This window comes from Rattus norvegicus, chromosome 3 (genome assembly GCF_036323735.1).
Source record: "Rattus norvegicus strain BN/NHsdMcwi chromosome 3, GRCr8, whole genome shotgun sequence".
Lineage (NCBI taxonomy): Eukaryota > Metazoa > Chordata > Mammalia > Rodentia > Muridae > Rattus > Rattus norvegicus.
In genome coordinates, this window is record NC_086021.1 from 188430520 (window position 1) to 188458061 (window position 27542).

Sequence of the window (27542 nt, forward strand, 5' to 3'; positions counted from 1 at the left end):
CGTTTCACCCATGGGACTCTCCTAGCTTGGGAGTGGCAGGGCTCCTGGACCAGCTCCAGGGATTCCACTGGTCTCGGTGGGGCCAGGGCCTCTGCCTGAATAAGACCTTCAGCTCGGGTACTTCAGGATTTATTTAAGGCCTTAGTCACTCTTGGATCTTGGTAGCTCATAACAGGGACCTGCTACTGGGGCTGAACCTTCTTACTGTCCTCTGATAAGCCCTTCCCCTGGAAGCAGTATATAGTCTGCAAGTCTTATGACCCCAGAACAGAGCACCCAGAGGACTCCTGGGGAAACTGCCCAGGTTTGCTACCGGCTGTCCAAGAAGACCAGGGATGCGAATTGTCTGTTTCTGCAGTCTCTTGTGCCTTTTCTTTTTCTTATTTTTTTTCTTAGAAAAAAAAAAGGGAAATTACAAACTCACAGTAGCCACCCTGGCCTGCAGTGTCCCCCGCCCCTTACTCGTATCCAAGGTGAACTTGAAAAAAATGCTAGGCAGGCAGGGAAGCAGAGCTGCAACTCCAGGCCCGGGTGGGGTCTCCTCATTGTTTCCGCGGCTGAGGCTGGGTTGCAGGAGCGGGGTCGACCATTCCCTCACTTATGCAGGCCTGTGGAGAAGGCAGAGGTCAGGGGAACCTGAGAGAGACAGGACCGTGCCCTTTCTCTTGGAGAACTTCAAAAGCAAAACACACAAAACCAAGAAAGGGATAGTTGCTCAGAGCATAGCAAAAACATGCCAGGGACTAGGCTTCTCCATGCACAGGGCAGGTACTGGTTTTATACTCTGATGGCCAGGGCCAGGGATTGGAAGTGGAGTAAGGGTTTCACCCTGGTCAGATTCCCCATTGAAAGGAAATCTCACAGAGGCTGCTGCCTCTACCATGGAGACCTATTGAGCCCAGGCTTGGCTTAGCAGCATGTTTGTCAAGACTTTGAAGACTATGCGTCTGGCAGCCTGCAGGGGCTCCTCCCCTTCTCTGCTCTGTATTTCCTGTTATTCATCCTGGGAGCTGAAGTCCTGCTACTTCTGATACCCATTATCCATGATAGCCGAGGACACTCTGAGGTCGGGTGTTAGGACTCTCTGGGATCAGGTCACCAAGGGAACCCCTAGATGCCCCTTCTGACTGCAATTCCGGGACCACCAGGAAGCCTGGGCATAGCCCATGGGATCTATAAGGCCCTGGTGCCACTTTGGAGGAGGAAATATAATCAGCCAAATATAGGAAACAGACACCCACACCCTCTACACTTCCTGAAACAGTGAAACCCCTGGGGTATCTCCCCCGTTCCTGAGTCTCTGGGACCTGGTTATTACAGAATCTACCCCCGCCGAGCTTTGAGCCACTCAACCCCCGACACCTAACCAGAGCATGATCTTAAGGGTAGATCTAGATGGGTAGATGGATTGACAGACAGATGCCTGGCAAAGTCCCCAAAAGAAGAGCCTTGTGCTGTGAGCACTCTAACGCAGGCTGAGTGGGCCATACTTACAAATATGCCTGCTTGGACAAGAGGCCGGACGGCTTCTCATTGACATGGTACAGGGGGAATGGGTCAAATCCACCAATGAAATCAACTGAAAGAAATCAAGCCCAAATAAAATAAAACCCAAATGATGGAAAAGATGGCAGAATGGAAAACTTTCCCCCGTGGCAGATTCCTAACTAGAGGGATGTCGCCAGAGCCTGTGAAGGGTGCGTGTGTAAACCCTCATCAGTCCCCGTTGTATCTCGAATCTTGCTGGGATCTCTCTGGGGGCACCGTGCACAGTTTTCTGGCTCTGCGATCACAATGGACTTTTCTAGAAGAGTGTCATGTGCGGGGAGGTCAACAAGAGCCCTCCAGCATGGATGGAGCTGCACCCCACCCCACCAGACTCTCCAAATCACTAATTCCCCAGATACTAATCCTGTAGCCTTCAGTAGCATCAAGCACCTGCCCCGTGAAGCCACCCACACACTTGCTGGGCAAAACGATATTTCTGAAGCTCAGAGGCGGGTGCAGTTCTGAACTCAAAGAGCAGGTGGAGCTCCTGATTCATCGTCAGCAGCCAGCTGCGTGCGGTCGGTAATCAGGCAGCACCCGGGGCCTTGATCCCCAGACTCAAGAGACCATCCCTCACCAGACTCTAGAATCAAGCCCAAGCCTCTTAAATATGGAGACAGCTGACTCCATGGTCTAACTCTCTGGGGCAGATGGCTTTGAGTTTCAATTCTGACTCTGGGGAAGGTTCTATCCACAAGACGCCTGACTGCCCACCCACACACTGTCAATCCTTCCTCTGTGGGGACGTCCCATGAGACTATGTTAAGATTGGGAGTCCCCAAAGGGATGCCTTGATTCATTACCGTGTTATAGTGCAAATCAAAGTTAAGTTGAAAGGGGTCTGGGTCCCACCTAATACTAAGTGTCAATCAATATGGATGCCAGGCAGGCAGAATGGACCTTGCTACCGAAGACTCAGACCTTCCCTGGGACCACCATTGTAGGGATCATGGAGATAAGTGTCCTTAGACCTGAGGGCTGCTGGGCCCCTCTTCATAGACAGCCCTTCCCCCAATCCTCAGATCTTTGTACTATCACGACTATGGTCAGGCCTGTGGCAGGAAATGAAGACCCAATAGGCAGGGGGCACCACTAAGGGGCACCTTCAAGCCCTACGCAAGATAACATAGCACTCAAGGTTGTCTCTCCTGTTAGCTATACACTTACAGCTGTCGTCTTCTTCTGTAAGCACGCTGACCACGTAGCAGCCATAGACGAAACCCAGGAGCTGAAAGACACCGAGAGGCCAGACATGTCAAGCCTATTTTACGAGGACTGTGCGGAGGACTCCATGTGTACCTGACAAAATCCCTGCGTCTTGCAAGCCTCTGTTTCCTCCCCTACAGAATGGAATGGTGGACACTGACCTGCACTGCTTCCCAAGCTCCCACATTCCAGATATCTCACTTCTCCCTTGGTACACTCCTCAGTGGGCACCACACGGGTGAGGAGGGCGGTCACAGCAGTCTGAAGGGTAGTAGCCATTTCCCATTTCAGGGCTTGGAAGATGAAACATGGGAAACCAGAGTTGAACTTTCCCATGGAACATGGACACCTGAGAAGTAGTTCGGAGGGGGCAAGGTCATGCCCTGTGCCCTCTGAGCCTATATGTTCAGGTCTGTATTCGTCATGTCACCCCGAAATGTCCTGTGAGCCCCTTCCACACAGTTCCAGCAGAATTCCAGGGCACAGGCACTCCTTCCACATTTAGCCTCTGTCCCTGGCATGCAAGGCTGGCTATGTGGACAGGTTGGTGTTTTGATTAAGATGTCTAGTGGGGAACCTAGCAGAACTCCCTGCAAGACTGCCTCCCTGCCCTGGTGCTGGCCACTCACTCTGTGTATAATTTCAGGACCCAAGACATGAATCTCAGGAGAGTGCACTTCCCCTGTGTGTCACAACATAACATTTATACCATATATATCCCAGCCCCTAACAACAGCTTGGTCTGGGGGAAAGCCTGTGTCCTGCTGGGACCCTGGATGATTGGTGCACCTGAATATTTCAAAAGCTAAGCAGATGCTATAACAGCTTCTCTGGATGCCAGAGTGGATGGATGTCTCAGGACACCACAGCTGGGAGTGGCCTGACCAGTGAAAGTACTGCGAGTTACAGTAGAGGTGACAGTTCAGTGTCCAGTTTGTGTGATTGGAAGGAAGCAGGACTTTCTGGATATGCAGCAGGTCCCTTTGCAAAAGCGACAAGCAGCCTCAAGGGATTCACTTACCCTCTAGGCCATGGTTTCACACTGGCCTGACCCAGCAGCCTCCCAAGAGGCCACACACCATACCCTCCTGTCAAAGGAGACAGACAGCACTTTATCAGACTAAAGCTGGAAATGCATGAGCTCAATGCCCGTGAGACCTTACCCAGCTCAGGTGCAGGCAGTGGTCCCTCTAGAGGACTCCAGCACCCTAGGAATGAGTCCAGAACCGAGCCTGGAAGTCATCCTCCTCACTGAGAAGAAAGCCTGAGATGTCTCTCATATGGCCTTTTGTCTGAGGTGAAGGGTCACACCCCAGGGTTGCCCCCACCCCCTGAAGAGCTGACCACGGTGCTGAAACATGGACATGTTCTCCTCGGGAAGAGGCCATCCAAGCTGGCATCTATCTCAAGATACCCCTCTGGTTCATGACATCCTACTTGCACATTCTTGCCTTGTCTTCCCACTATGTCTGTCCACCCTGTTCACCCAGATCTTCCCTGAACATCTTTCTACTCTCCCTCTTCCGGAAGCTTCCCCTCTCCTTGGCCCTTCCTTGCCGGTGGTCTTTTAAGAGCTAAGTCTGATACTTTCTCTCCTACCATCCAGAGTGGACAACAGAGATGTCACTTCTCTACAGGAAAAACAAGTACAAAAGCAGACCAGACGTGTGAACTGGCATTCCCACTTGAGAAGGTACGGCTGCAGGCTGTCTCCCCACTGGCATGCAGAATTTTGCTCCTCCAGCACCAGTTCCACCAAAATCATTCTGCACCCTGCAAAGATGACTTTCATTTGCCCTTCTAGTTTGCCTTCTAGTTTCCAGTCACTGTATTTTCAGAGTCTTCAATTTTAGAACTCTTGACAGAGACCCTTGACTAATCAGCTCTTTTTTCTATGAGGGCCATGTTTGTACTCCTTCATGTTTAGGGTTCAACTGGGATCCTCTCTTGCCTCTCTGCATGAGTTATATTAGAGTGAAACATAACTTCAGCTTCCCTCTGTGAAGGCAGAGCTTAAGCAAGATGCCTAGGGGAGTAGTGGAGGTGTAGTGTGGACCGCAAAGCTACCTGCACTGTCTGCCGCATGCTTTCTTATATCTTGGATGCCCTCAGATATAGAATTCAATTTCTTCCATGAGCTGCTGATTGTCCTGTGAACTTGACCTTTACCAAGCACTGTGTACACTGGGAAGGTTGGAAGCCTCAAGATGTGACCAGGCTTCTCCACGGTCGAACCTGGTTGTGCCCAAGGTATGGACAATCCTATGGGCTGTGCCACTGTGGCTGCTGCTCCAGAGTTTCCTAAACCTCTCTTTCCCACCCCTTTGAGTCCATCCATCAAGATGGCATTGACTTTAAGAAATGATAAGTGAGAAGGGAGAGGTCAAATGGTTCTCTAGAGCCACAAAGGTGCCACCGCCTGGGCCTAGGAGCTGTCTCTCTCCCCACTGTTCTTCACTAATTTGAGCAGTGCTAGAGAGGTCTATGGAATCAATTTCACGTTCACCAGCTATAGCCGTTCTTTAGTTTCGTGTAATACCAGTGAATCCATGGTTGGATGGGACACAGTTAGGAGATGGTATCCTCACCGGGATCACGATGAGGTTTTGGGAAAAGCCACCTATTGGTTTCTGTGATCATCACAGACTTGGAGACAGTGAAAGAAGTGAGCAGGATTGGCATGGATGGGACCCACTGGACTACTTCTCAGAAGGGCATGTACTCCTAGTTCATGATGAACTACCAAGAACAAGGTGCATCTCTAAGCCACGATGTTCCTCCTCTCTGCAGGCAGGACCCAGCTTTGGAAAGGGTCTGAGGAAGTTCTCTCGGGTCATGGCTTGCCACATCCAGTCCTCGGGGGCCAGAGCCCAAAGTGAGAAGTGTTTAGTGGTGTGTTAAACCATGGCTACACATACCTCAAAGCCCAACTCTGGTGCCTTGGAATTTGGTCATTTTTTTAAAATAGGGTCCACAAACTGTCAGCATGTGGTTAGATAAGGTGAAGTGACCCTAAACCAAAGTCTGGTGCTCTTACCAGAGAGAGGGTGCTGAGACGGCCATGTAGGGAAAAGGCTGTGTGACAGGTGGAGATGCTGATGCTTCCTTAGGCCAGAGAATGCTGTGGTCCATGATTAGAGAACACATGGACTGCCCTCCTCAGTGTCCCAGAGAGAACCAGCCCCACTAATTCCTTAGTTTTGGACTCTGATCTTGGAGCTGTGACGGAGCAAGTTTCTGTTCTAAGCCCTTTTGGCCAATTTATTTTACATTAATGTATGTGCATGTTAGTGTGCGTGTGTGTGTGTGTGTGTGTGTGTGTGTGTGTGTGTGCACGTGCGTGCGCGCGTGCATCTTTATGGGTACCTGTGTGTGAGGGTGCATGTATACTTGAAAGCAAATGAACAACCTTTGATGTCATTCCTTAGGCATCATCCACCTTCATTTTTTTTAAAGACATCTCTCACTGACCTGATATTCACCACAGGCAAGACTGGCTTGGCCAGTGAGCCTCACAAACCACTTGTTTTCACCTTGCAAACACTGATATTACAAGTACACACTACCATTACTCTTTTAAAATACAATTTATTATATGTAATGAACCAGGTGTGGTGGTGATTTAACCCCAGCACTTGGGAGAGGAAGGTAGAGGCAGACAGATCCCTACAAGTTTGAGGCTAGCCTGATCTACAGAGTTCTGGGATAGCCAGGGCTATGCTATAATTATTTCTTTTATGTGTGTACGTATGATGGACAGACATGTGTGCTCAGCAATGTGAGTGAATGTGGAGGCCAAAAGAGAACTTCAAGTGACCTGCCCTAGAACCCTCCACCTTATTGCCTTGAGACATGGTGATGGTACCAGGTCAACACGCACTCTTGCCCACTGAGCCATCTGTCCAGGTGCCCAGCATCTTTCACATGGGTTCCGGGGGACTAAACTCAGGTTCATGCTTGCAAAGCAAGCATCTTACTAACTGATCTGTCATCACAGCTCAGTTCTATTTTATTTTCCAGAGATGGTTTGGCTCTGTACCCAGCCTGACTTTGAGTAGATGATCCTCCTTTGAGTAGCTGGTCCTTCTTGTACTAGGTGGTCCTCCCTTGAGTAGGTGATCCTCCTTTGAGTCCTCCTCTCTTTGTTTCTCACATGCTGGGATGGTAAGCTGTGTCGCTATGCCAGCTTCCTCCTATCTGGTTGGTTGTTATTATAGACTTTTATAGAAATAAAGCCAGAATTCAGCCTCTCTGATAGTCCGAATGTGTGGGGCCCTACTCTGATCCATGCTACGGTAGCAGGCCATCTTGCCTGGTGGAACCAAGCATAGGGATCCAGGCTCACTGGGCTTCAATGCATTTATAGCAGCTCCTGTAGCCTCTTACCCTGCAGGCTGAGGTACTCTGGAGTGGCTGGATGGGGCCCTGACTGGCCTTTGGAAAGGCTCCTGATGACATCATTCTCCATGAACATCCAGGCAGAGTTCATGCGTCATTATCTGCTTGGTCTTCTCAGGACTCCAGTCCCTGCACCAACCCAAAACCAAACTCAGAGCTAAAGCACCCAGGTCTAGACTGACCGGGATGTGACACTCTGCTGCACCAGGCGCTGTCCTGGAATGACAGAGCTTAGGATACAGTAAGAGGTCCAATGACTGACAGGGAGGGAGCCCAGACTTGGCACTGTACCCAGAGTGTTCCCTGAGGCTGAGTGTTCTACACCTGGACCGCCTGAGCAGTGTGTGAGAGGCCTTGAGAGCAAGAGAGGGCTGCGGACTACAGTGGGAGTTTGTATGCCCCTGCTGCCCACTCTGGATATGAAGGGCTCTTCAGAAAGGCTCATGTGTCTTTGGCTTGGTCTTTAACAGCTGGTGCTGTTGATAGGTAGTCTGAGGACACATAGTCTCCTTGCCATCTGCCACTCCTGAAAGGGGGTTTGTCTCAGTACTTCCTTTAGATAGCTAGCTGAGGAAGATTGCAGCCTGGGTTCAGTCCTTGCATTCCCTATGAGGTCTCAGAACAAACACACGGGCCACGTATCTCTCATCTCCACAGATGCCACAACTTCCCGTGCTTGGTAGACCACATCAAGTCTTGCAAGGAGGCTGAAGCTTGGGCCACCTGTGTTGCCATGGCAGCAAGACAGTGCAGCAGGAACCCAGCCTCAGCACCAGTCTCTCAAATGCCTCCTTGGGCCTCTCCCCATACTGCTTTTTCTGCACTTTTTCTGCACTGTTCAGCTCCCTAAATGCAATCTAAATGGGCTAAGGCTCTGGGGAAAGGCCTTTGGGGTTCAGAACCTCAGGTTCCCTGATACCCCAAAGCCCTGCGCCCCTGAATTCAACCTCCTACTCTGCTCCATCACAGCTGTAGAGTGCCATCAGGCTACCTTGATCTTTTCTCTGTGATCAGGTTCCTGAACAGACATGGAAAATAGTGGAGTCTCAGCTTCTTGGAACTCAAGGAAACGTGTGTCTCCCTCAAGGCTCAATGTAGAAAACCTGAGTCCAGGGGGATGTCCCCATCGACAGGATAAAGGCACCTGTCACTTGCTGGTGACAGAATTTTCTATATGTCTACTAGGGTGGTGAGAAAGTTACCTAGAAGCCTTCAGCTCCACATCTGATATAGGAGCTACTTGGTTACAGAACCGTTCTGCTGCTCACAGAGCAGGACTCCTGGAGAGCAGTGGTATCTCACGGTGCTGGGAAATTTGCCAGATCCCCACATGGTTCCCCGTCTCACGGCATCTGTTCTGTGGCAGATTTCTCAGAGCTGTGGGCTCACGGCCAACCCAGTCAGCCCACTGTGTGCCAGGGCGTGTGTCCCCTCCCCTGCCTTCTCTCCTGGGAGATGAGAGCTTGTGAACTATTCCCAAGGGCCCTGAGACTCATGGAAAAGCATCGAAGTGTTATCCTAATGACCATACCTGTTGGGATTAAATAGTGGCATCAGTAGGGCCCATCTGCAGCCTTATTGGCTGGTCTGGGGTTTCTAGCTCCCTTTCACAGTCCTGTTGAGGTCAGCCTCCACCCTTGCCTGTTCTATTCCTCTGCTAGGGAGATAGAGGAGCACCCATTTTCACCTTTGCCGTTGCTGTTTCTGGTTGCTACACTGCAGCAGCGTCAGAGACTGAAGTTTGATTCTGCCTCCGAGCCTGTCTCACACGAACAGTGATGCTGTGTGGTGGTTTGAATAGGAATGGCCCCCACAGGCTCACATGTTTTGAATGCTTAGTCAACGGGAAGAGGTACTGTTTCAAAGGTCTGGGAGGTGGGACATTGTCAGAGGAAGTGTGTCACCGGGGTTAGGTTCTAAAAGCCCATGGCAAGCGCAGTCTCTTTCTCTCTGTCTTTGGATCAGGGTGTAGCTCTCAGCTACTTCTCCAGCTCCCTGCCTTCCTGTCTGCGGCCACACTCCCCACCATGAGGATAATGGACCAAACCTCTGAAGCTGTCAGCAAATCCCCAATCCAATGCTTTCTTTCATAAGAGTCGCATTGGTCATGGTGCCCCTTCACAGCAACAGAAACAGTGACTACGGAGGTTAAAAGTCCACCCCGACTCCTGCACTTCTTGCAAGATATGGGGGCAGTGCCACCTAACGAGGGGGAAAGCTAGTTCCTCTGTGTGAAGGAAAGGTCCTGACTCTGCCCCAGGTAAAACAAAACCCAGCCTGGGTGCCTGACCCCACACTCACCGCTAGCAGGATCTGCAGGCCACTGTGCAGGGCTTCCACATAGCTGTGCACCATGCCACAGCCAGGACCCACCACCACGGACTGTCCGTGCAGTGCACCCAGGCCAGCTGTGGCCGCCTTCTCGTGAAGACAGTCTGGCCCATACTCTTCCCACCAGGAACGATGCCGGGAGAGACTGAAGGTCAAAAGTTCACTGTCCTGGGAACAAAGAGGAAAAGTTAGTATCAGGAGGCAGCCTGTCTCTACCAACCACAGGCTGAAGTGGGGATGATGATGTGTCCTGTCTCTCTCCACCCTTTCCTTTTGGGTTCCCGCTGTGAGAGGCAGGAACAAGTGTCCCCAAAACTATTCCTAAAGGGGGAAAGCCTGATTTTGTTGGCACTCAACCCTCATACCCCTTCCTCCAGGAAGGCCTTCTGCCTGAGGAAGACCTCAGGACTCATTATTACAGTATCCAGTTTCCTCAAAACCTTTATGTCCCTGGCCAAAGCTGCCACAGTGGGTTTTGGGCCTCATGTAAGCTACTTCCTAACTGTAACTGGCATAAGCCCAGTCAGGGCTAGCTCAGTCCACCACACCACCACATGTCTCTTTAGCGTAGGAGAACACAGCTGTACCAGCCCAGGGCTTCCTTGGGTGGCACTTAGCAGTTGGCCAGGGCAGAAGACTAAGTGTGGCCACAAGAGGAAAGTCTCTGCTTGTTCCCGAATCCCACCATCCCTGAGAAGGCGCTACCTACACACCTCTGCCAGTTGTCTGCTCAGTCCCAACTCCTCCCTGGTACTGCCTGGTTCCAAGGCCCTTTTCCAGAATTCCTGCCCTCTTCCAGAACTCCCACCCTCTGTGCTACCCAGCCCGAGGTCCTGGCACACTGACACCCACAGTGTCTTACCAGCAGCCCTTACCACCCGAGAAACAGTCCTCCCAAACTACTGAGGCATTGATCACAGCCAAAATTGTCCTGGTGCTGTGGCCAGCACTGTGTATCAAGTGCCCATTAGCATTAGGAGCATGCAGTGAACTGGACCAAGTGTCAAATGGTGATCTGGCCAAGACCCAGTAGATGAGCCCCTTCCCACATTTACTCACCTTTGAGAGGCCCCCCACTTCCAGGTAGAAGCAGATAATGAAGATATTCCAGGTAACCCAGACAGCTGCCCATACCACATACTAGGGAGACCAAGAAGAACAGGGTAGAAGTTGAACCCAGCAGCTTCACAGAGTGGATATCTGATTTTCTCCAACCCCTTGGAAGAAAGCCCTTGAACTTGTGGCAATGTCGGGGCTCCCTGAGTCTGACCTTCCCAACGCTAAGCTTGGAAATGCTTCCTTAAGCCCACCCTGGACAGATAGCCACCCTGGACAGATATCCTGCCTAAGCTGCTACCAATACTACTTGCATAGAGGCTGCCAAACACAGCGACTCACCACCACAATGTAGCGTGGCCGGTATTGAATGGTGCCGAAGAGCCCCAAGATGACCACGACGATGTGGGCGAAGTTGGCCAGGATGGGTGCCCACTGGTAACCCAGGAAGTCAAACACTTGCCGTTCCAGAACTGTGACCTAAGAACAGGTGGCCTATGAGGGACAGTGGACACTAATGGACCACCTCAGGTTTTCCCTCCCTCCTAAGCATCCTTCACACCTATTTTATACCAGGTGGGCCACAAACTCCTTCTCGGCCATGACCCTGAGCAGTATCACGTGCCTATGATGTGGCCTTTCCAGCAAAAATCAAGTTTGACCAGCCCAAATGTCACCACTGGAGGAACCAGGCTCCTTCCTTGTCCCCAGACCCAAAGCACAGAGGTTTATTGTTTTGTTTTTGCTTTTGTTATTTGTTGTTGTTGTGTGGGGGGTTTTTGTTGGTTTTGTTTTTTTGTTTTTGATTTTTGTTTGTTTGAGACAAGGTCTCTCTACGCAGTCCTGGCTATCCAGGGACTTGTTAGGTCTCAAACCCTGACTAACAGTTTAAGTGCCTATTTAACATACCAAAGTGAACCCCAGATTCTCCCAGAATTCCTTGGTCCCTACCTGGCATTCTCTACCCCCCAACCTGAACTCCCCAACCCAGGAGCTGGGCTGCCTTCCCCCAGCTACTTTGGTTACCTGGCCCTTTTGTCTGCTCTTTACCCTCCTGGCCTCTTGGGCTGGCTCTCCCCTCTCCCTTCCCTACTCTCCTCACATGGATCAGGGTCACGTCCACTCTGAATGTTCCCAGATGTCCCTGCCTCTGGCTGTGCTCTCCTTTTTATTTACAATAAACCTTCTCTTCCACCGTGCCTAGGACCAGTCATGTACTTTCCTTTTCATTTTGTGTTTTTTCATTTAGAACTCATTATGTAGACCAGAACAGCCTCACACTCACGGATATCTATCTACCTGCCTCTGCCTCCCATGTGCTATGATTAAAGTCATGCACCATCACGACTGCCTCATACCCAAGGCTGTTCTACCTGGGGGTTGGTGGTGACATAAACAAGAAGTACAGATCCTAAAGTACTGCCCAACCGTTTTGGTAGCAGATGAGATCCGAGCCTACACGGGGTGCTAAGCACGAAGCCCAGAGAATCCATGTCTCCTGGTAACTAATCTCTCTATGGTTGTCCTGGAGACCGTTGTGGATAAGACGGCTCTTATCCTGATGGGCTGGCTACACTTCTATTCTGGGGACACTCACGAGATGCTGTAGCTCTGAAGATAATACCCTCTACCCAAGTAGACAGAGAGATCAATGGGAAAGAATGGATTATATACAAGGAACATGTTTTATAGTTGAGGAAAACAAACTTATGCCCAGTAGAATCGAGACTCTAAGGCATCCATCCACCTAACCGTTTGCACATCCATTATCCATCCATTCACCTACCATCCATTCATCTACCCATTCCTTTATCTACCTACACATTCCTTCCTGTTTCCATTCATGTTTCCATCCTTCATTCACCACTCACCCACCCATCCTTCACTGGGCTCCATTCCTTGAGCAGGCTTAGGTGAAGGAAGAGAAAGCATGGCTAATTACACTGTGTTCTAACATCTTCTCTGGAACCACTGCGCTTGGGATGACACAAGTTTGTCCAGGAAGGACTAAAAAGGATGGACTACCTCTGGAAGAGAAGCAATGTTAAAGAGGCAACACATTGGCTGAGCCTGTGACGTTCACTGGACTTCTGTGTAGCAGCAATCAGATCTGTGTAGCTGGAAAAGCTAAGACATTCCCCGACTGATACTGGCTTCTGTGCCTGGTGGTGGCGGCTTATGCCTTTAATCTGAGCACCAGATGCAGGCAGGTCTCTGAGTTCGAGGTCTTATAGCTAGTTTTCTGTCAACTTGACACAAGCCAGAGTCTATTGAGAAGAAAGAATTTCAACCGCAGAAACGTCCCCAACAAATTGACCTGAGGGAAAGCCTGTGGTGCATTTTCTCAATTGATGATTGATGTGGAAGGGCCTAGCTCATTGTAGGTGGTCACCTTGGGCGGGTAGCCCTGGGAGCTGTAAGAAAGTCCAATTAGCAAGCTGTAGGGAGCAGGTCAGTAAGTAGCACCCCTCCATGGCCTCTGCCTCTGCGTTGACCTCCTTCCCTGTTTGTCCTCTGACCTCCCTCAGTGATGGAGTATGACCTGGGAATTTTAAACTGAAACAAACTCTTTTCTCCCCAAGTTGTTTATGGTCATAGTGTTTTATTACAGCAATAGGAACCCTAAGGCAGGTCTGCTTACAATGTTGAAGCCCCTTCCAAGGCTGGAAAAGTTGAGATCAAGAGAAAGCCAAGGCTTCCATGGGGGCACAGACTCCCTTCATCTCCACATGACCTTTTATGCCTTGTGTCAAGTTTGAGTTGAGTAATCTGGTTACTAGGTTGGATAGCCATAGACACTAACATCAGTCCAGTTTCTCCCTGCTGCTTGGGGTCTGTGTGATGGGACTGACCCCTAAAGTGTGCTGACAGCACCCTTTATCTGCAATATATCTGCAATTGGGCATGCTTTGGCGTCGCCATGACAACTGTGGATGGACCAGAAGTGTGGGTTATGTCCAAAGAAGTCTCAAAAGAGGACTGTCAATAAGCATGTTCTGCAGGAGTCTAGGTTTCTCTGGGTGACTTGGTCTGCCAAGTGGAGAGGTAAGGGCAGACCTCCTATGAACACCAAGAATGGTCCAGCAGAATCAGTTTAAGAACGGCCCCACAAAAACCACAAAGTGTTCACACTTACTGCCCTCTGGCTAATCACAGAGTTCTCAGACCCATCCACTCCTCCTGTACAGAGAACTCACCCCCTCTGCCCCATCTCCCATCAGGGTGCTCACACCAGTTGTCCCCAACTCCTGTCAGAGTTCCCTCTGCGCCCCTTATTCCTGTCACAGAACATTCACGCTCGAGTGTCCCTCTTCTGTCCAAGTGTTAACGTATCCTGTCTTCTCTCGGGTCACAAAGCACTCACGCCTGCTGGCTCCTAATGGGTCTGTGGCATGTCTCATGATCCCAACTGTTGGTGGAGGAAGCCAAGTTCTCACCTCTAAAGAGCCCTTCTATTGCTAGCCCTTGGAGATGCTAACCTCCTGGAGGCGGGTAAACCCCTTAAAGATGCACGTGGAGACTGGAGCAGTCCCCAGTGGAAAAAAAATTCCCAACTGGCAGTTCTCAAGGATCAGTTCTCAGTTCTGTCCTTTCCCAGGATCGACAGAGAGCTGACTGGCCAAACTTTTGGCTCCTGTTAGTCCTGACAGACTATTTACGCTGATGGGTCATCAGTAACCCTGCATGGGCAGACACCATTGGTCTAGCCGATGGCTCTCACCTCTTTATTCACATGCCTTTCGCATGGTAGCCATGCACATAGGGGGTCACTGGGGAGCTCTGCAAGATCTTTGCTTATTTTTACAAGGAATCATTTGTCTGCCTTGCAGCTACATCATCTCTAAGGAATTGGGAGTTGGTGTGTCAGCCAGGATACTTTTCTCATTGGAATATGCCAAGAATCCTCCCAGGGTTGGTTAAGAGTCTGCTCTGCCTGCGGGCATTGAGCATGGGCTGGGGTTGGGGTGACACAAACATAGCTGGTCCCAGGGTCTCCCTGAGCCTCTTGCTTGAGATGAGCACTATCTTCCCTGACTAGTCCTTTCTGGACCATGAATATGAGGTAGGGATTTTCCACTCCTACAGGGGTGCCAGACCATGCTTGGCCTATACAGTATATAGAGCAGTTGCTTATAGGTACTGGCCCCACATAGGCATGTCAGATGTTGTAGCTACCAACACTGTGCACAGCAGAAGCTGCAGCAAGTCTTAGAGGCCAAAGACAAGAAGGACAGCTCAGGAGCAGCCACCTCAACAGAGCCCTGTGGTAATGCATCAGGTAGAGTCTTAACGTTGAAACAGTGCTGGGACTACACAGGGAGATACACATCATACCAGAGTGTGGAAGAAACCCAACTGTGTGACTTTCAACAGTCTCAGGAAAACAGCGTAGATGGAGACAGTCGGCGACCCAGGTGTTAGCGGTGAATCTGAAAGTTCCCTACAGGCTCATGTTTAAATGTTTGTTCTCCCGTTGGTACACTGGTTTAGGAGGCAGTGTCCTTAAGATTCTCAGGAAGTCAGACCTGACTGGTACAAGCGAGTCACAAAGGGCAGGCCTTTGAAGGTTGTGCTCAACTTCAGTTCCCAGGTTCCTGGTTAGAGCCACATGAACAGCCATTGTGACATGCTCCCAGTACAAAAAGGGAGCCATTGCTGTGCCAGCTATGAGCTGAACTCAAAGCCATGAACCAGAATAAAACCTTTCTTCCCCGAGATTGTTCATGTCAAGCATTTTGTCACAGCGATGAGGAAAGAAAGTATGAGGTCTGGATCCCCCAACCCCCGCATCAAGCTATCTACACCCTTCCTGAAACCTTCACCAAGACAAGGGGATGGAGCAGCAGGCAGAAGTCCTCCGCCCCCCCCCCCCCAAAAAAAAACCCTTTTACAAACATAAACTAATACCACTTGAGTAGAAGGACTAAAGACTTTAGGAGGTCACACTGCCTAAGACACTTTCCCAAGAGACTTTGTGCCACCAGAGCCAGTGTACATCCCATGGTCACCAGAGAAGCATCAGAGAAGGATGACTAACCCAGAAGCCTTTGTGTGGGAGAATCAGCTACAGGTGCGTCCCAACAAGAAGACAGTCTTGCTGACTTCCCTAGAGGGCGCTGGAGCTCAAGGGTCAACCAATGCCAATACTCACCCAGCACAGCATTTGAAGTGAGGATTATAACCATGGTGACGGCATCCCTGGCCAGGCCTTGACTACCCCACTACAGTTGTTGCACAGCCACAGGGGTCTTGAGTGTGGGTTATTGTGCTCTCTGTACCCCCTTCTAGGGATGGTCTGGGCCTCTTCTGTTCACAGCTTGAGTCTAGGAGAATCTCTGTGGCTGCTCACAGGGTCCCTGGCCTCTTTTCCTCCCACAGAAGGTATGCTCTGTTGGACAAGTAAATGGTCAGGTCCAGGGCTGTACACAGCAGATAGGAGGGATAAGGCCTCATCTCCTCAGACTGTCTGGACTTCCAACACATGGCAGAAACAGTCCCTCAGCATCCATTCCAATGGCTCTCCGGATTCTGAGTCCAGACTATTTGTTGAGAGACGCTGTGACCCCAGAAGTAACCAGAGAATGCCTGAAATGCCAGCAAGTGGAGCCATACATGAGCCGCATGTCTGCATGAAATACAGCGCCCAGCGTACACATGTCCGCATGCGGGTGTGTGAGTACACCTGCACGTGCCTGTGTGAGCACATGTGTATTATGCAGCAGAAGTCAGGGAGAAGCCTAATGACAGACCCAGTCAGTGCGACTGAAAGTCCATAGTGCTTCCTGTCTTGCTGTTCCCAGACTTGCTGTCCTGTGGGGGTGATTTTAATAACTTCTCTGGGGAGGGAGATTCTTTCTGTGATCTGCCAAATTCCTTCAGAACCTGCCCCTCCCTCAGCTCAGACACACCCTGGTGGCTCTAGGCCTGGAATGTGGGGGTCACAGAGACTCAGTGAGCTTGACTCAGGCGCTCAGCAACCCTGGGACTGTCAGTCATGGCCTGTTCCCTGAGCAGGGAATGAGGAGGGGTATTCAAGAAGGGAGTTACCCCGCATGCCATTCTCCTGTCCCCAGGAGGAGAATATGCACTGGAGACCCTTCCTGAGGAGTAGCACAAACCTCCAAGGTAGGGTGTCAGCCTTGCCTTGCTTCTGCCAAGAGCCCTTGCAAGATGGAATCTCAATGGTCAGACTGAGTTTAAGGCCTCAGAGCCCATGGTTGAAGTATATCTGTACCCCATATCACTGCAACCTGTATGCCCAGCACCCTTTTATTAGCGCTGACCTGGTATCTCAGACACACTTAACCCTTTACCAGCTTTCTCCCTCTGTTATACAAAACTTGCACTTACTCTCCCAGCTGTCACAAGCTGCCCTGGCCCAATGGGCCCAGTGTTCTGCTGGAAAGGCCTTGACCCTGGCTGCCTGATTCTCCAGTCCTTCAACCAGAGTTTGCCTGGCAGGCAAGGTCCCTTCTCTCCTGTTGATCTGAGAATCTACTCATATCCTCCTCTCTCTCCGTGGCCATCTACATCACAGCCAACTCCTTTCTATTGCATGCCCAGCATTTGCTGACCCTCCCTACAATGTTCCTGACATGGAGTACAAGCCAAGCACAGCAGCCAAGCATAGCACATTGAGGCCACAATAAACTTGCAGAATGACTGGTGCCCACCAGCACAACCTTCTAAAGAGGACTGACATACTACCCCTCCCATATGCTGTCTGTCTTCTGCCTACCTAGTACCTTGCACCACAAGGGAGTCTACATAGCTGCCATGACCCTATGAAATCAACAGCTCCAATAATCTTACAGGGACCTCTGGTGTCTGACTTTCTGGCACCTTGGAAATGCCTGCCCCTCCCCAGCTTCTCTGTCAGAGTTTCCCAGAACTGTTGGGTTCTGGATCCGTGTCCCAAGGCATGTCCAGATTCTAAACTTCAGTTGAGGCTTTTGTCAAAATGATGGAGATGCCACCCTGGGGCATTCATAGGGGTAAGAAAGGGCCTTGAGAATTACAGGTCCTCCCTTTTCATGCCCTTTCTGCCCTCAGCTTCCCAGAAGGCAACAGAAAGCAGCGTACATTTGTGACAGAGCTCAGAAGACAGTCTCAGAGTGTCAGTAGGGGCCAGGAAACATAAGGAACGCAATGTTTCCAACTCTTCCAAGCTGAGGTGTGTGTGTGTGTGTGTGTGTGTGTGTGTGAGAGAGAGAGAGAGAGAGAGAGAGAGAGAGAGAGAGAGAGAGAGAGATGCTGGAATCATGGAATCAAACCCAGGACCTTGCACTTGCTAGCCAATCACTGGTCCACTAGCTGTACCCCTAGCTCACTGCTGAATTCCTAGTGTTACTGGACACATAGCTGTTGGGAAGGCACTCAGGACCCTCCCCCCCCCTCCATCATCAGATTTGTCAGGACAAGCCCTGGATGGGTATTTCCTCTGCTCTCATTTCATCAGAAGAGCATTCTATGGAACATCCACAAACAGTGAGAATCTCCCTTAAGGAGGCTCTAGATGACTGTCTACACCAACTCTATAAAATGGAGGACAGCGGAGGCCTGCTTGAATGTTCGAGACAGAGACTGTTGATGGAACCACGGCCACAGGCTGCTCTTGACCTATAGAGGGAGGCTCTAAGAGCCCCAGCCTTTGAGCACCAAGCCCCTCACTCAAGTTATCCATCTACCTTCACCCCTCCTGCCTCCACCACCATCTCAGAGCCCTGTGCGCCCTCTCAGCTTCTGGAACAGAGACATCCCTCCTTTAGGCAGCGCTCGGGGTCTCCACCCCTGCACGCTCCTGCCCCGGGCCCAGGCAGATAGTGATGGCCTTTCCCCTTCCCCACGATGGACTTGTCCTGAGAAGTCACACAGTGGGCTGTGTGACTTGCTTGTTCCTTTCTACTGTTAGAGGCACTAATTACAGGCACACAATCTGAAAATGCGTGATCTAGAATGGATCTCAAGCATTGGAGCCAGCTGTCTCCATCTCAGAAAGCCTCTCTAGTTAGTTCCTGGAGGAGCCCTGCACATAAAATTACAAATGGGAGGGGGGCAGCACCGGGGGACAGAAACCAGGCCAGCCTCTTTATGAATGATTGAATCTGACTGGTCTTCATCCCACTGGGGGAGAAAAAGAAAGGGGAGATGAAGATACCCACTTTGGTCCACTAAGAAACCCAAGGCACCATCCTGTGAGGCCCCAACTGGATGCTGGGTCAGATGCACATATCTGCTGCAGGACCTCAGTCTGAAGAGTTGCCAGCCCCTTGGCTGCCTCAGCAATGGCAAACCTTGAAAGAGAGGAGAGTACTGACGCATCCTCTCACTTCTGAGCTAACATGCCCAGAAGCTCTACAGTCATGTGTGAGTCTCCCATCGCATGGAGATTTAGAGCTAGTAGCCCTGAAGAATCTAGTTGCAGACCCTTTCATGGGCCCCGAATCTTCTGTCTTGTCATCACAGCAAAGTGAGGGCTGGGAATGGTCTCAGCATAGTGCTGGCTCATAGCCCACAAAATTCCTGCTGTTCTTCAAGGGAGAGTTGTTTGGGTCCTTTGTCCAGTAACTTGGTAACAAGAAAACTCTCACGCTTGTCAAAAAAAAAGGGAAGGCCTCAGGACCCCCATGCTACTCCCAGCTTCCTCTGCTCCCCACTGGAAAGCAGAGACCAGAGCAGTGGGTGGTATTGGGCCTGTTCTGCCCAGAGGCTGAGGAGGGTGGCCCGCCCCCAACTGCCAGCCAGTGCAAGACAAAAGACCCTTGACAGTTTCCTGGGGCAGTTCAGCTGTGGCCCTACTGGACAAAGCAAGGGTACAGGGCTCAGTACAGCTCAACAAAGTCCTTGGGGCTTGTCTTGGCTAAGACTGTGTTTGAGAAGCCCTGTCCAGGGGAAAGCCCTACAACCCAAGCACTGAAATGACCCCTCTCCTCTTACTTGCAGACAGAGGTCAAACAGAAGTAACAGGCCCTCATCTTACCCTCGCTCACCCCAAGGCCACATCTCTGAACTAGAGGTGGCAGAAGTACCTGCTTCTCTCAGCTACAGGTCAGAGAACACTCACGTCAAACCCAGGGCAAGGAAACCAAAGTCTTCCCCCCTCACAAAGCAACTTTGTTTCTTGACTCCCACATGGGGCAGGCTCTAAGCCTGAGCCAGTGAATTGAACTTATTATCCCTGTCCTTTACCTGGTCATCCTGCAGAACTTTTCTCCATCTTCCCCTTGAGGGATCCCTTCACAGAAAGACAGCTCTCAACACTGCTCCAAGACTGGAGGCAGACCTCTTAAGTCTGACTTGCGCGGTAGAAACCAGCAGACCAGTAAAGACTTGGATCGTGGACCTCCCTGGAATCCTATATTATGCCTGGCTGTCCCTGGAGGTACAAGACACTGCCTGTGTTGCTGGGAGGACAAAACACCAAATGCCTTAAAGTGTCTTAAAAACAACTTCTTCCTCAGGGGCCTTCCAACTTCAACCAGGGAGGAGGCACCTAGTTCAGCTGGGCCCAGGCCCGCACCCAACCCAGAAACAACAAAGCTACATTTCCTTTTTAAGACCAGATACTCAGGACTCATTAGCATTTAGCAAAGGAGTTTCCCCAGCGACCTTTGTTTTAGCCCCGTCTTCCATCAGCCTCAGATTCCAGGCTCCAAGCTCAGGGAGAGCTGCAAAGTTGTTCAGCTTCATCCAAGTTCTCTGACAAGGCTTTCCAACTAGTGGAGCTGGGCTCAACCATAAGCATCTGGGCCTCAGAGCCCCTTCCCTTTACAGGCCCAGGGAGGTTGGGAGACTCCAAGGTAGTCTGTGCCTGCGCACAAGCTGGGCGCATCAAATGATCACACTCTGCAGCACATCCGACTCTAAAGTCCACACTCAAGACACTGAACTTTGCTGCTGGCTCGCCAGCCCCTTGTGCCGCAGTAGTAAGACACCCGCGCTTGCATTTCCCGGCCGCAGGCGCCTTTGTGGCATGTAGGCATCAAAAGCAATATCGTCCCCAATCAGGCACTCTGGACCTGAGCACAGCTCCTGGGGCAGCCCTCCCGAAGGCTTTTGTTCCTAGCGGTCGGGGCCCCCTGACACTACCCAGCACCTGTCCCCGCCAGCAGGGGGGACAGCAGCTACTCCCCAAGAAAACACAGCAGGGCACAGCCAGGATCCCGCACCGTGACAGCTCCCCTCGCACGCCTGGCAGCCAGAAAATCGGCCGCAGCAGCTAAGTCCAAGCCGTCATCCCATGAGCCACCCGAGGCTGGTGCAGGTCCGGAGAGCCACGCAGGACACCCGGACTCACCAGCTGCAGAGCGCAGAGCGCAAGAAGTGTGCAGCGGCCGGAGCAAGAGCCCATGGTATTCACTTCGCCCGCTGGAGCCTTTGCTGCCAGAGGGGGCCGGAGTCCTCCGCGTGAGAAATCTTCTGTCCACCCTCCCCACCCCCCACCCCCATTCCTCTGCCTGCCCCTGAAAACGCCGCCTCCTTCCAGCTTGCAGATCCCGCCCCAACGGGATCTTGTCTCGGGTAAGCTTAGTAGACCCCAGCCCTGTCCGCCCCTCCTTTTAGGTCCCGCCTCTGCCCACCCGCTCTATGGACCCCGCCCACCCACCCCCTCTCTCCAGCTCTGGGTAACAGCTGCGCTGTGTCTGTCTCCACGCTCAGATACCCCTGGTCCTTGCAGCCCTTAGGGGCTTCAAGCGGTCCGGAGAGGAGGCGCGAGACCCCTTCTTAAAGCGGCGATGACAGGGCTTTCCGGCAGCATAGAGCAGCTCAGGGCTGAACAGTGGCCACAAGACAGACTTGATCTGTCAACGAGTCTGTCCCAGAATGCTCATAAAAGAATAATCAGCAACTGTGTCTACCCCAGATAGCTTTTGGCCTGGCTTCTGTCTCTGCTCCGAATCCTCTGATGGGACTTACACCTCTGCACTGTTGACATCAAACTCCGTTCTTGTGGAGGTTCAGAGATACCCTGTGAATGAAGTGTTTTCAGTGTGAAAGTCTCCAAGACTCCTCATCTTCTAGAAGCCCCGACCTGGTACAGAACTCTATGTCTGTATTGAGAGGGGGCACTCAGGAGCAGGAGAAATGATGGGCTCACCAGTACCTCACCTCTCTGGAAGGTGTAGGTCCAGGTCTGCTCAGGGACAGCATTAGGCACCCTAATGGGGTGTCCTGTCCACAACAGTGAACAAAAAAACCCTGCTTCACAGAGGCTTGAAAATGGGATTGAGTTAGGTTGTAGAGGAACAACAACCAGGCAGGAATGGGACATCATGGTCAGAGGGAAGCATTGGGCTGTAGTGCAGGTCCTGGTGATAAAAAGCCTGTCCCTGGGGCAGGAATCCTGTGCTAGCAACAGAAGGAGGTTCCAATATGGCAGCAGGATAGTTCACTGTGGGAAGAAGGGGAGGTAGATAGGAGAAGCAGTTCTCACCAGGTAGTTTGGCCACAGGCTTCTGGGGAAACTGAGTCTAGATAGCTTTGCCCTTGACGAGCAGCTCAGCGATAGAGAACCGAAGCCAGCGTGACCCAGCTTCAGGGGGACGCTCCGAGTATCTATGGATAGCTTTCCTCTGTGTGATAACTGTTGTGCACTGAGAACACCTTCACCACTGGCTTCCCGTGGAGAAGTAATCTGTGACTTCCTGTGACTACTTGACCCTTGAATCACTCGTACTATGATGAATTTTATGGATTACCAAATTTCCCTTATCCCATTTCGGTGGACACTCACGAACAGCACTGGCAGGGTCCAATCGTGCCAGCCCGTTGAATAGAAAAGCAGCCTTGGGGAAGAAGCCAGCCAAGATCCTTAATCCGAGCTTGTGTAAGTGCGGGTCTCGGAACCCAGTAAATAAAGCTCAGAGAGGAGAAGTGTGTGTAGGGTCCGGCTGATGAGAAGGGAGAAATCAAGTAGACAAGAAGGTGGGGCTCCCAACCACTCCCTGCCCACTCAGAGCAGCCTTGGTGGGAACTGGGCCCCAGGAAAGGGCTTCTAACCACCCATCAAGGATAGAGACTAAACGGATGCTACCTGAACAGGGCAGCGGTATTGCCGCATGTGGTGTTTAGAAGTCCTAACCATCAGAGCAAGCTGTTTGACGGTGGCAGAACTTCTTGGGCAGGTATTCATGGAAGGTCACTCCGTAAAAAGACCAATGGTGTACGTTATATGGAAGAGAGTTCTTGACATGTGGGGCTCGATAATCTCCTCAGGTGGGGCTCTCCTGGGCAGATTGGGATAAACGTTAGTGGTACCTTAACTTCGACAGAGAAACGGCACTTTTCTGTAGTCATGGCAGCTACACGCACGGTGCGTACAGACGCACGGCACCGGCCACCACACGACCCTGTGCTCACCCCTGAGTACGTTCTCACCACGGCCACGTGTGTGGGCCACAGCCTCCACGGCATGATTTGCATACAGGCGTACATTTTGCAGCCTACTGTCTGTCTCCAGCTGCCATGGTAGCCATATTATAGCCAACACCAGAGTGCAGTACTGAATCTAACATACTACCTGAGCGCCCTTGGTCCAAGCCTGCACCCTCCATACCTTCACCCAGCCGGGTTCCCAGCCTGTGTTCTTCCCAGTTTTCTTGGTAGACGGCAGGCATTTTGTTTCTGGTGCCTGCAAGTCCTTGAGTCTTGACGATAGCCTGTCTTAGAGCTCACTCTCTGAGACAAGAGGAGTATTTCTAGTCATAGGAGAGCAGACATGCGCAGTGGACTCTTCCTGACACACGCTACGGGTCGGGGGTGGCTAGGACCCCAGGGCTTCCCTCGGCTGTTAGTCTACCTATGGGAACCTGCCTTTCTGCATCCAGAGTCACACCAAGTTTCTGGGTCACCCCAACTTCCTGTCCTGGAGCTCAGCTGGTCTTAGTACATGGAAGGGCAAGTAGAGCATGGACATGACATATCCGCTCATCGCCTCCACTTCACAGTGTGGCTCTGTGCTCAGCCCAGGCACAAGCTCAGTCTCATCTCCCTCCAGTTCCCCGCCTGCTCCCTGTGCCAAGCTCCATCCTTACAGACCAGCGTCTATTGTTGCCTTCATGGGGACTGCCTTTCTTAGGAATAGTAGCTCAAGGAGCAGTGCCACCTATTCTAAAACCGTTAATGCATTTGCAGTTGCACCCCAGAGAGTTACATCAAGTTAGATGTGATTATGACCTGGTTAAATGTATAATGTGTTTATAATTGTTCGTGGAATAGTCGTATAACATTAGGGGCACTTATAAACTGGTTATTGTTTCATTTGGAAATTAAGCGTGGTCTAAGGAGATAGGATTGTGTGTCAAGTTGACAAGGAGTGAGTGGACTTTTGATGGCTGTTCTTGGTGTCAACTTGACTACATCTGGAATTAACTAAAACCCAAGCAGCCAGGCTCACATGCTAAAGATTTTTTTCCCTTAATTAAACCATTTGAAGTGGGAAGACCCATTTTTTTAACCAGGATCTTTCGAGGTGAGGGGATCCATGATTTATGTGGGTCATACCTTCTGCTGGCAGTCTATGTAAAAGACCCTGAAGAAGAAATTCCTCTCTCTCTCTCTCTCTCTCTCTCTCTCTCTCTCTCTCCCCCCCCCACCTTGGTTGTCCTCATTCTCACTGATTACTGTGCCCAGAGATCGGTTTTCAGTCCAGATGTTGGCACTGTCATTATTACTAAAGCATCGCCTGACTCGATGTTGTGTAAGAAGTGTTTTCCATCATTCTGGTTGGTTAATAAAGAATCCACTAGCCGATAGCTGGGGAGGAGAGTTGAAGCAGGACTTTTGACCCCAGTGAGAGGGTCCCAGGTGGAGAAAGGAGGGAGAGGGGAGAGTCGTGATGAGAGGGTGGGCATGAGGACATGGATGGAGAAGGAACAGATAGGGTGAGATTAATATGGCAGCTAACAGGCACATGGCTGGGTAGTAGGCTGTGGGTCACATGGCTGGGTAGTAGGTAATATGGCACATGGCTGGGTAGTAGGCTGTGGGTCACATGGCTGGGTAGTAGGTAATATGGCACATGGTTGGGTAGTAGGCAGTGGGACATGTGGCTGGGTAGTAGGTAGCATAATGGAATGGATGAATATCCAGCTATAGTTCTTGAAGCATATTAATAGATAAAATATTATAGTTATAATAAATGTCTCCATGTCATTATTTGGGTACATAAGAGGGGGTAGAAAAACCCTGTACTTTTACACAAGCCCATTTCTTTACTGGCATTTAGAGTCTACATCTTTGGGATTCTGGTTTGTCCTGAAGAGCAGCTGAGGCATCCAGCCTCCTGTACCGAACAACTACAGGATTCTTGAACTTTCCATCAGTATGCAGCCATTGGACTAGCCTACCAATCCTGTAAGTCACTCCAATTAACACAAACATACACACACACACACACACACACACACACACACACACACGTCAGTTCTGATCCCCCAGACAGTGGTTCTCAACCTGCAGGTTGAGACATTCTGCATATCAGATATTTACATTATAATTCATAGCCAGCAGCAAAATTATAGATTTTTTTTTAAGATTTATTTATGTATGTGAGTACACTGTAGCTGTTTTCAGACACACCAGAAGAGGGGTCTTAACCACTGAGCCATCTCTCCAGCCCAAATTATAGTTGTAAGTAGCAACAAACTAATTTTATGGTCGGGGCTCACCGTGATATGGGGAACTGTATTAAAGGGTTGCGGCATTAGGAAGATTGAGAACCACCACTCCAGAGTTTAGGGAATCCTGACTAATACAGCTGGAGTAAGATGGGCTGGTCTTGCCGGTAGACTGTCTTCTTATCAGGTGTTCTTACTCCTCTGAGCTGGTAGCCTGATTCTCATTTCAGACTTGGAAGCTGTGTGATGGCGATCACACAGCTAAGAGGAGAAGGAGAAGAGAAGTCGGCTATAGCTAAGCCTGATAGGCTGAGTGCACATTTGCTTTCACAGAATCCCGCACGTTGCTGAGTGGCCAGCAACAGGCCTGGGCCTCCCTGGGTCCCACGGCAGAGAGAGACTCTCAAGCCCAAGTATTGAGACCACCACCAGTTCAGTGTAGAATGGAGCCCATACCAGCCAGTGATGGTGATCTCACGATTACGGACACTAGACCAGAGCAGGGTGAGCGAAGTGAGGCCAGTCGCTTCTGATAAGTTCACTAGGGTGTCAGACACCGTGATCAGCTACAGAAGAGACATTAAGCCTGGCACCCAGTTCCCCAGGAGTTGAAACACTCTCTCCTGGAATGAAGGGAGAGGCACATGCAACTTTTCAGACCCAGGAAGCTAAGAATATTTACAGGTTCACAAGGCACTCCCCAGAGTTATATGAGCAATACCGATGGTTGGCTTGAGGAGACTCTCCCATGGATCTATCTGCAGGCCGTGCAGTGAGCTCTCTGGATGCAGCACTCAGGAGTCATCACGCTGAAGTGGGCTTTTCGGTGATGTAGCTGCATTTGAATCACCCTTGTCCTGTAAGCAACCCCTTATTTATGCTTCTGTAAGCAATCCTGATAAACTCACTTTTTTATTAAGCTAGACTCGGATGGAATAGTTTCTTTGGCCTATAGTTGATGCTTTATCAGGGGTTAATAGATGCTTGCCTACGTATCCTTAGGAAAATTCCATCTCTCTGGTCTCAAGGAGACCAGAAGGCCCTGTAGCAGAAGGGCCCATGCCTGGAATCTAACAGTATGAGGGAGGAGACTCTTTCCTGTGGCTATATACCCAGGTTTCTCAGACCCTCTCCATGGGAGCCCAAGGCCATGGATCAGACCAGGATGTCTTGGGACCTCATCTTTAGCATCAGGAACTCCTGGGTCAGAGTCCAGCCAAGCAGAGGCAGGCGGGGCTGATGTTTTTCTCACAAGCTTTCAAGCATTAGTTTCATTAAACAAACTGGAAAAACTCAAAGAGATCAAAAGCCAGCTGCAAGCCCCATTGGCTCTCTCTGCCCTCTCCTGGGGATAGCAGCTGCTCTCTTTCAGTGTATCCTATGTATACTCCCTGGGCCTCTCCCTCAACTTTCTGTTTCTCCCTGTTACCCTCTCTCTCATGATGGAGTCCCATAACATGATTCTTAAATGTCAACAAGAAACCAATGTTTGAGACGAACCACTTGAGCTAGAGTAGTTTATAAAGAACAGAAACTTACTCTTCGCAGCTCAGAAACCTGGAACTCCAAGATTTAGCTTCACTGGATTTGGTGTCTGGTGTAGCCACCATGCTTCCAAGCTGGCTCTTTGTTGAAACCTTTCTGAGGCAGGTAGAAAGAGAGAGAAGGAGGGGGAAGGGGGAGGGGAGGGGAGGGGGAGAGGGAGAAGAAGAGGGAGAGGGAGGAACCTTTCAACCTGGAGCCCTTTTATAGCAATGCTATTCCACTTCTCAGGTCAAAGCCTTCTTATTCATCCATCTCTCTACAACCACACCTGAAAAGCTCTTGCCTTGAAGTTTTAGGCCTGGCATGAATTCTAGAAAGGACCCCGTCGTTAAATCACAGCAGAGTACCCAGGGAGATGTAGAAATGATCCCTTCAGCAAACTCAGCTTCACAGTCACAGAGCAGGCATTTCTCACTGTGGGGCATACTTTACTTTTGCTGGACAGTATACAGGGCACTCTTCCCAGGTCCTCTGTTTTACCTCTCTGTAAGAACCCTATAGAGAATAAAAAAGACCAACAAAGTCCCACTATTCTGTTGTCAGCGTTTCCCTCAGGAGGGCTGTTAGCTTCGCTGGAGCTGAGGGCACAAAGAGTTAAAAACGCCCTTACAATGCAGAGAAAGTGTGCCTGATATCCAAGGAGCACAGAGGCAGCTAGCTCTCTACTGCAGGCTGTGAACTGTCTGCTCTCCAATGTCCGGCTTTCAGCAGATTTAATACATTCTCCTTGTTGTGTCTGCCATTTAACATTGGGTTTCTGCCTCTAGCAACTGGAATCAAGAAAGACTCCCACCTAAGACAGGAATGGGAGGAGCTAAGGCACAGGGAGTATTGGGGTTC

General features: G+C 50.7%; 1 protein-coding gene across 8 annotated transcripts; it reads right to left on the reverse strand.

Moving 5' to 3' along the window:
* Positions 1–342: 342 nt before the first annotated feature.
* On the reverse strand, positions 343–21042 carry Nkain4 (Sodium/potassium transporting ATPase interacting 4). 8 transcript variants are annotated; one of them, XM_008762498.4, is made up of 8 exons: positions 20837–20986; positions 15692–15928; positions 10882–11019; positions 10543–10623; positions 9454–9651; positions 2716–2776; positions 1495–1579; positions 346–608 (listed from the first exon to the last, which is right to left on the reverse strand). In XM_008762498.4, exons 2-8 carry the CDS (start codon positions 15701–15703, stop codon positions 599–601), a joined length of 585 nt encoding a protein of 194 aa, XP_008760720.1. In that variant the 5' UTR covers positions 15704–15928; positions 20837–20986; the 3' UTR covers positions 346–598. The 8 variants fall into 8 exon arrangements, with proteins under 8 accessions (NP_001386230.1, NP_001100020.1, XP_008760720.1 ...); XM_063283441.1 differs by lacking the exon at positions 20837–20986 and adding an exon at positions 19729–19981; XM_063283440.1 differs by lacking the exon at positions 20837–20986 and adding an exon at positions 19729–19955 and having other exon boundaries at positions 15692–16125.
* Positions 21043–27542: the final 6500 nt, after the last annotated feature.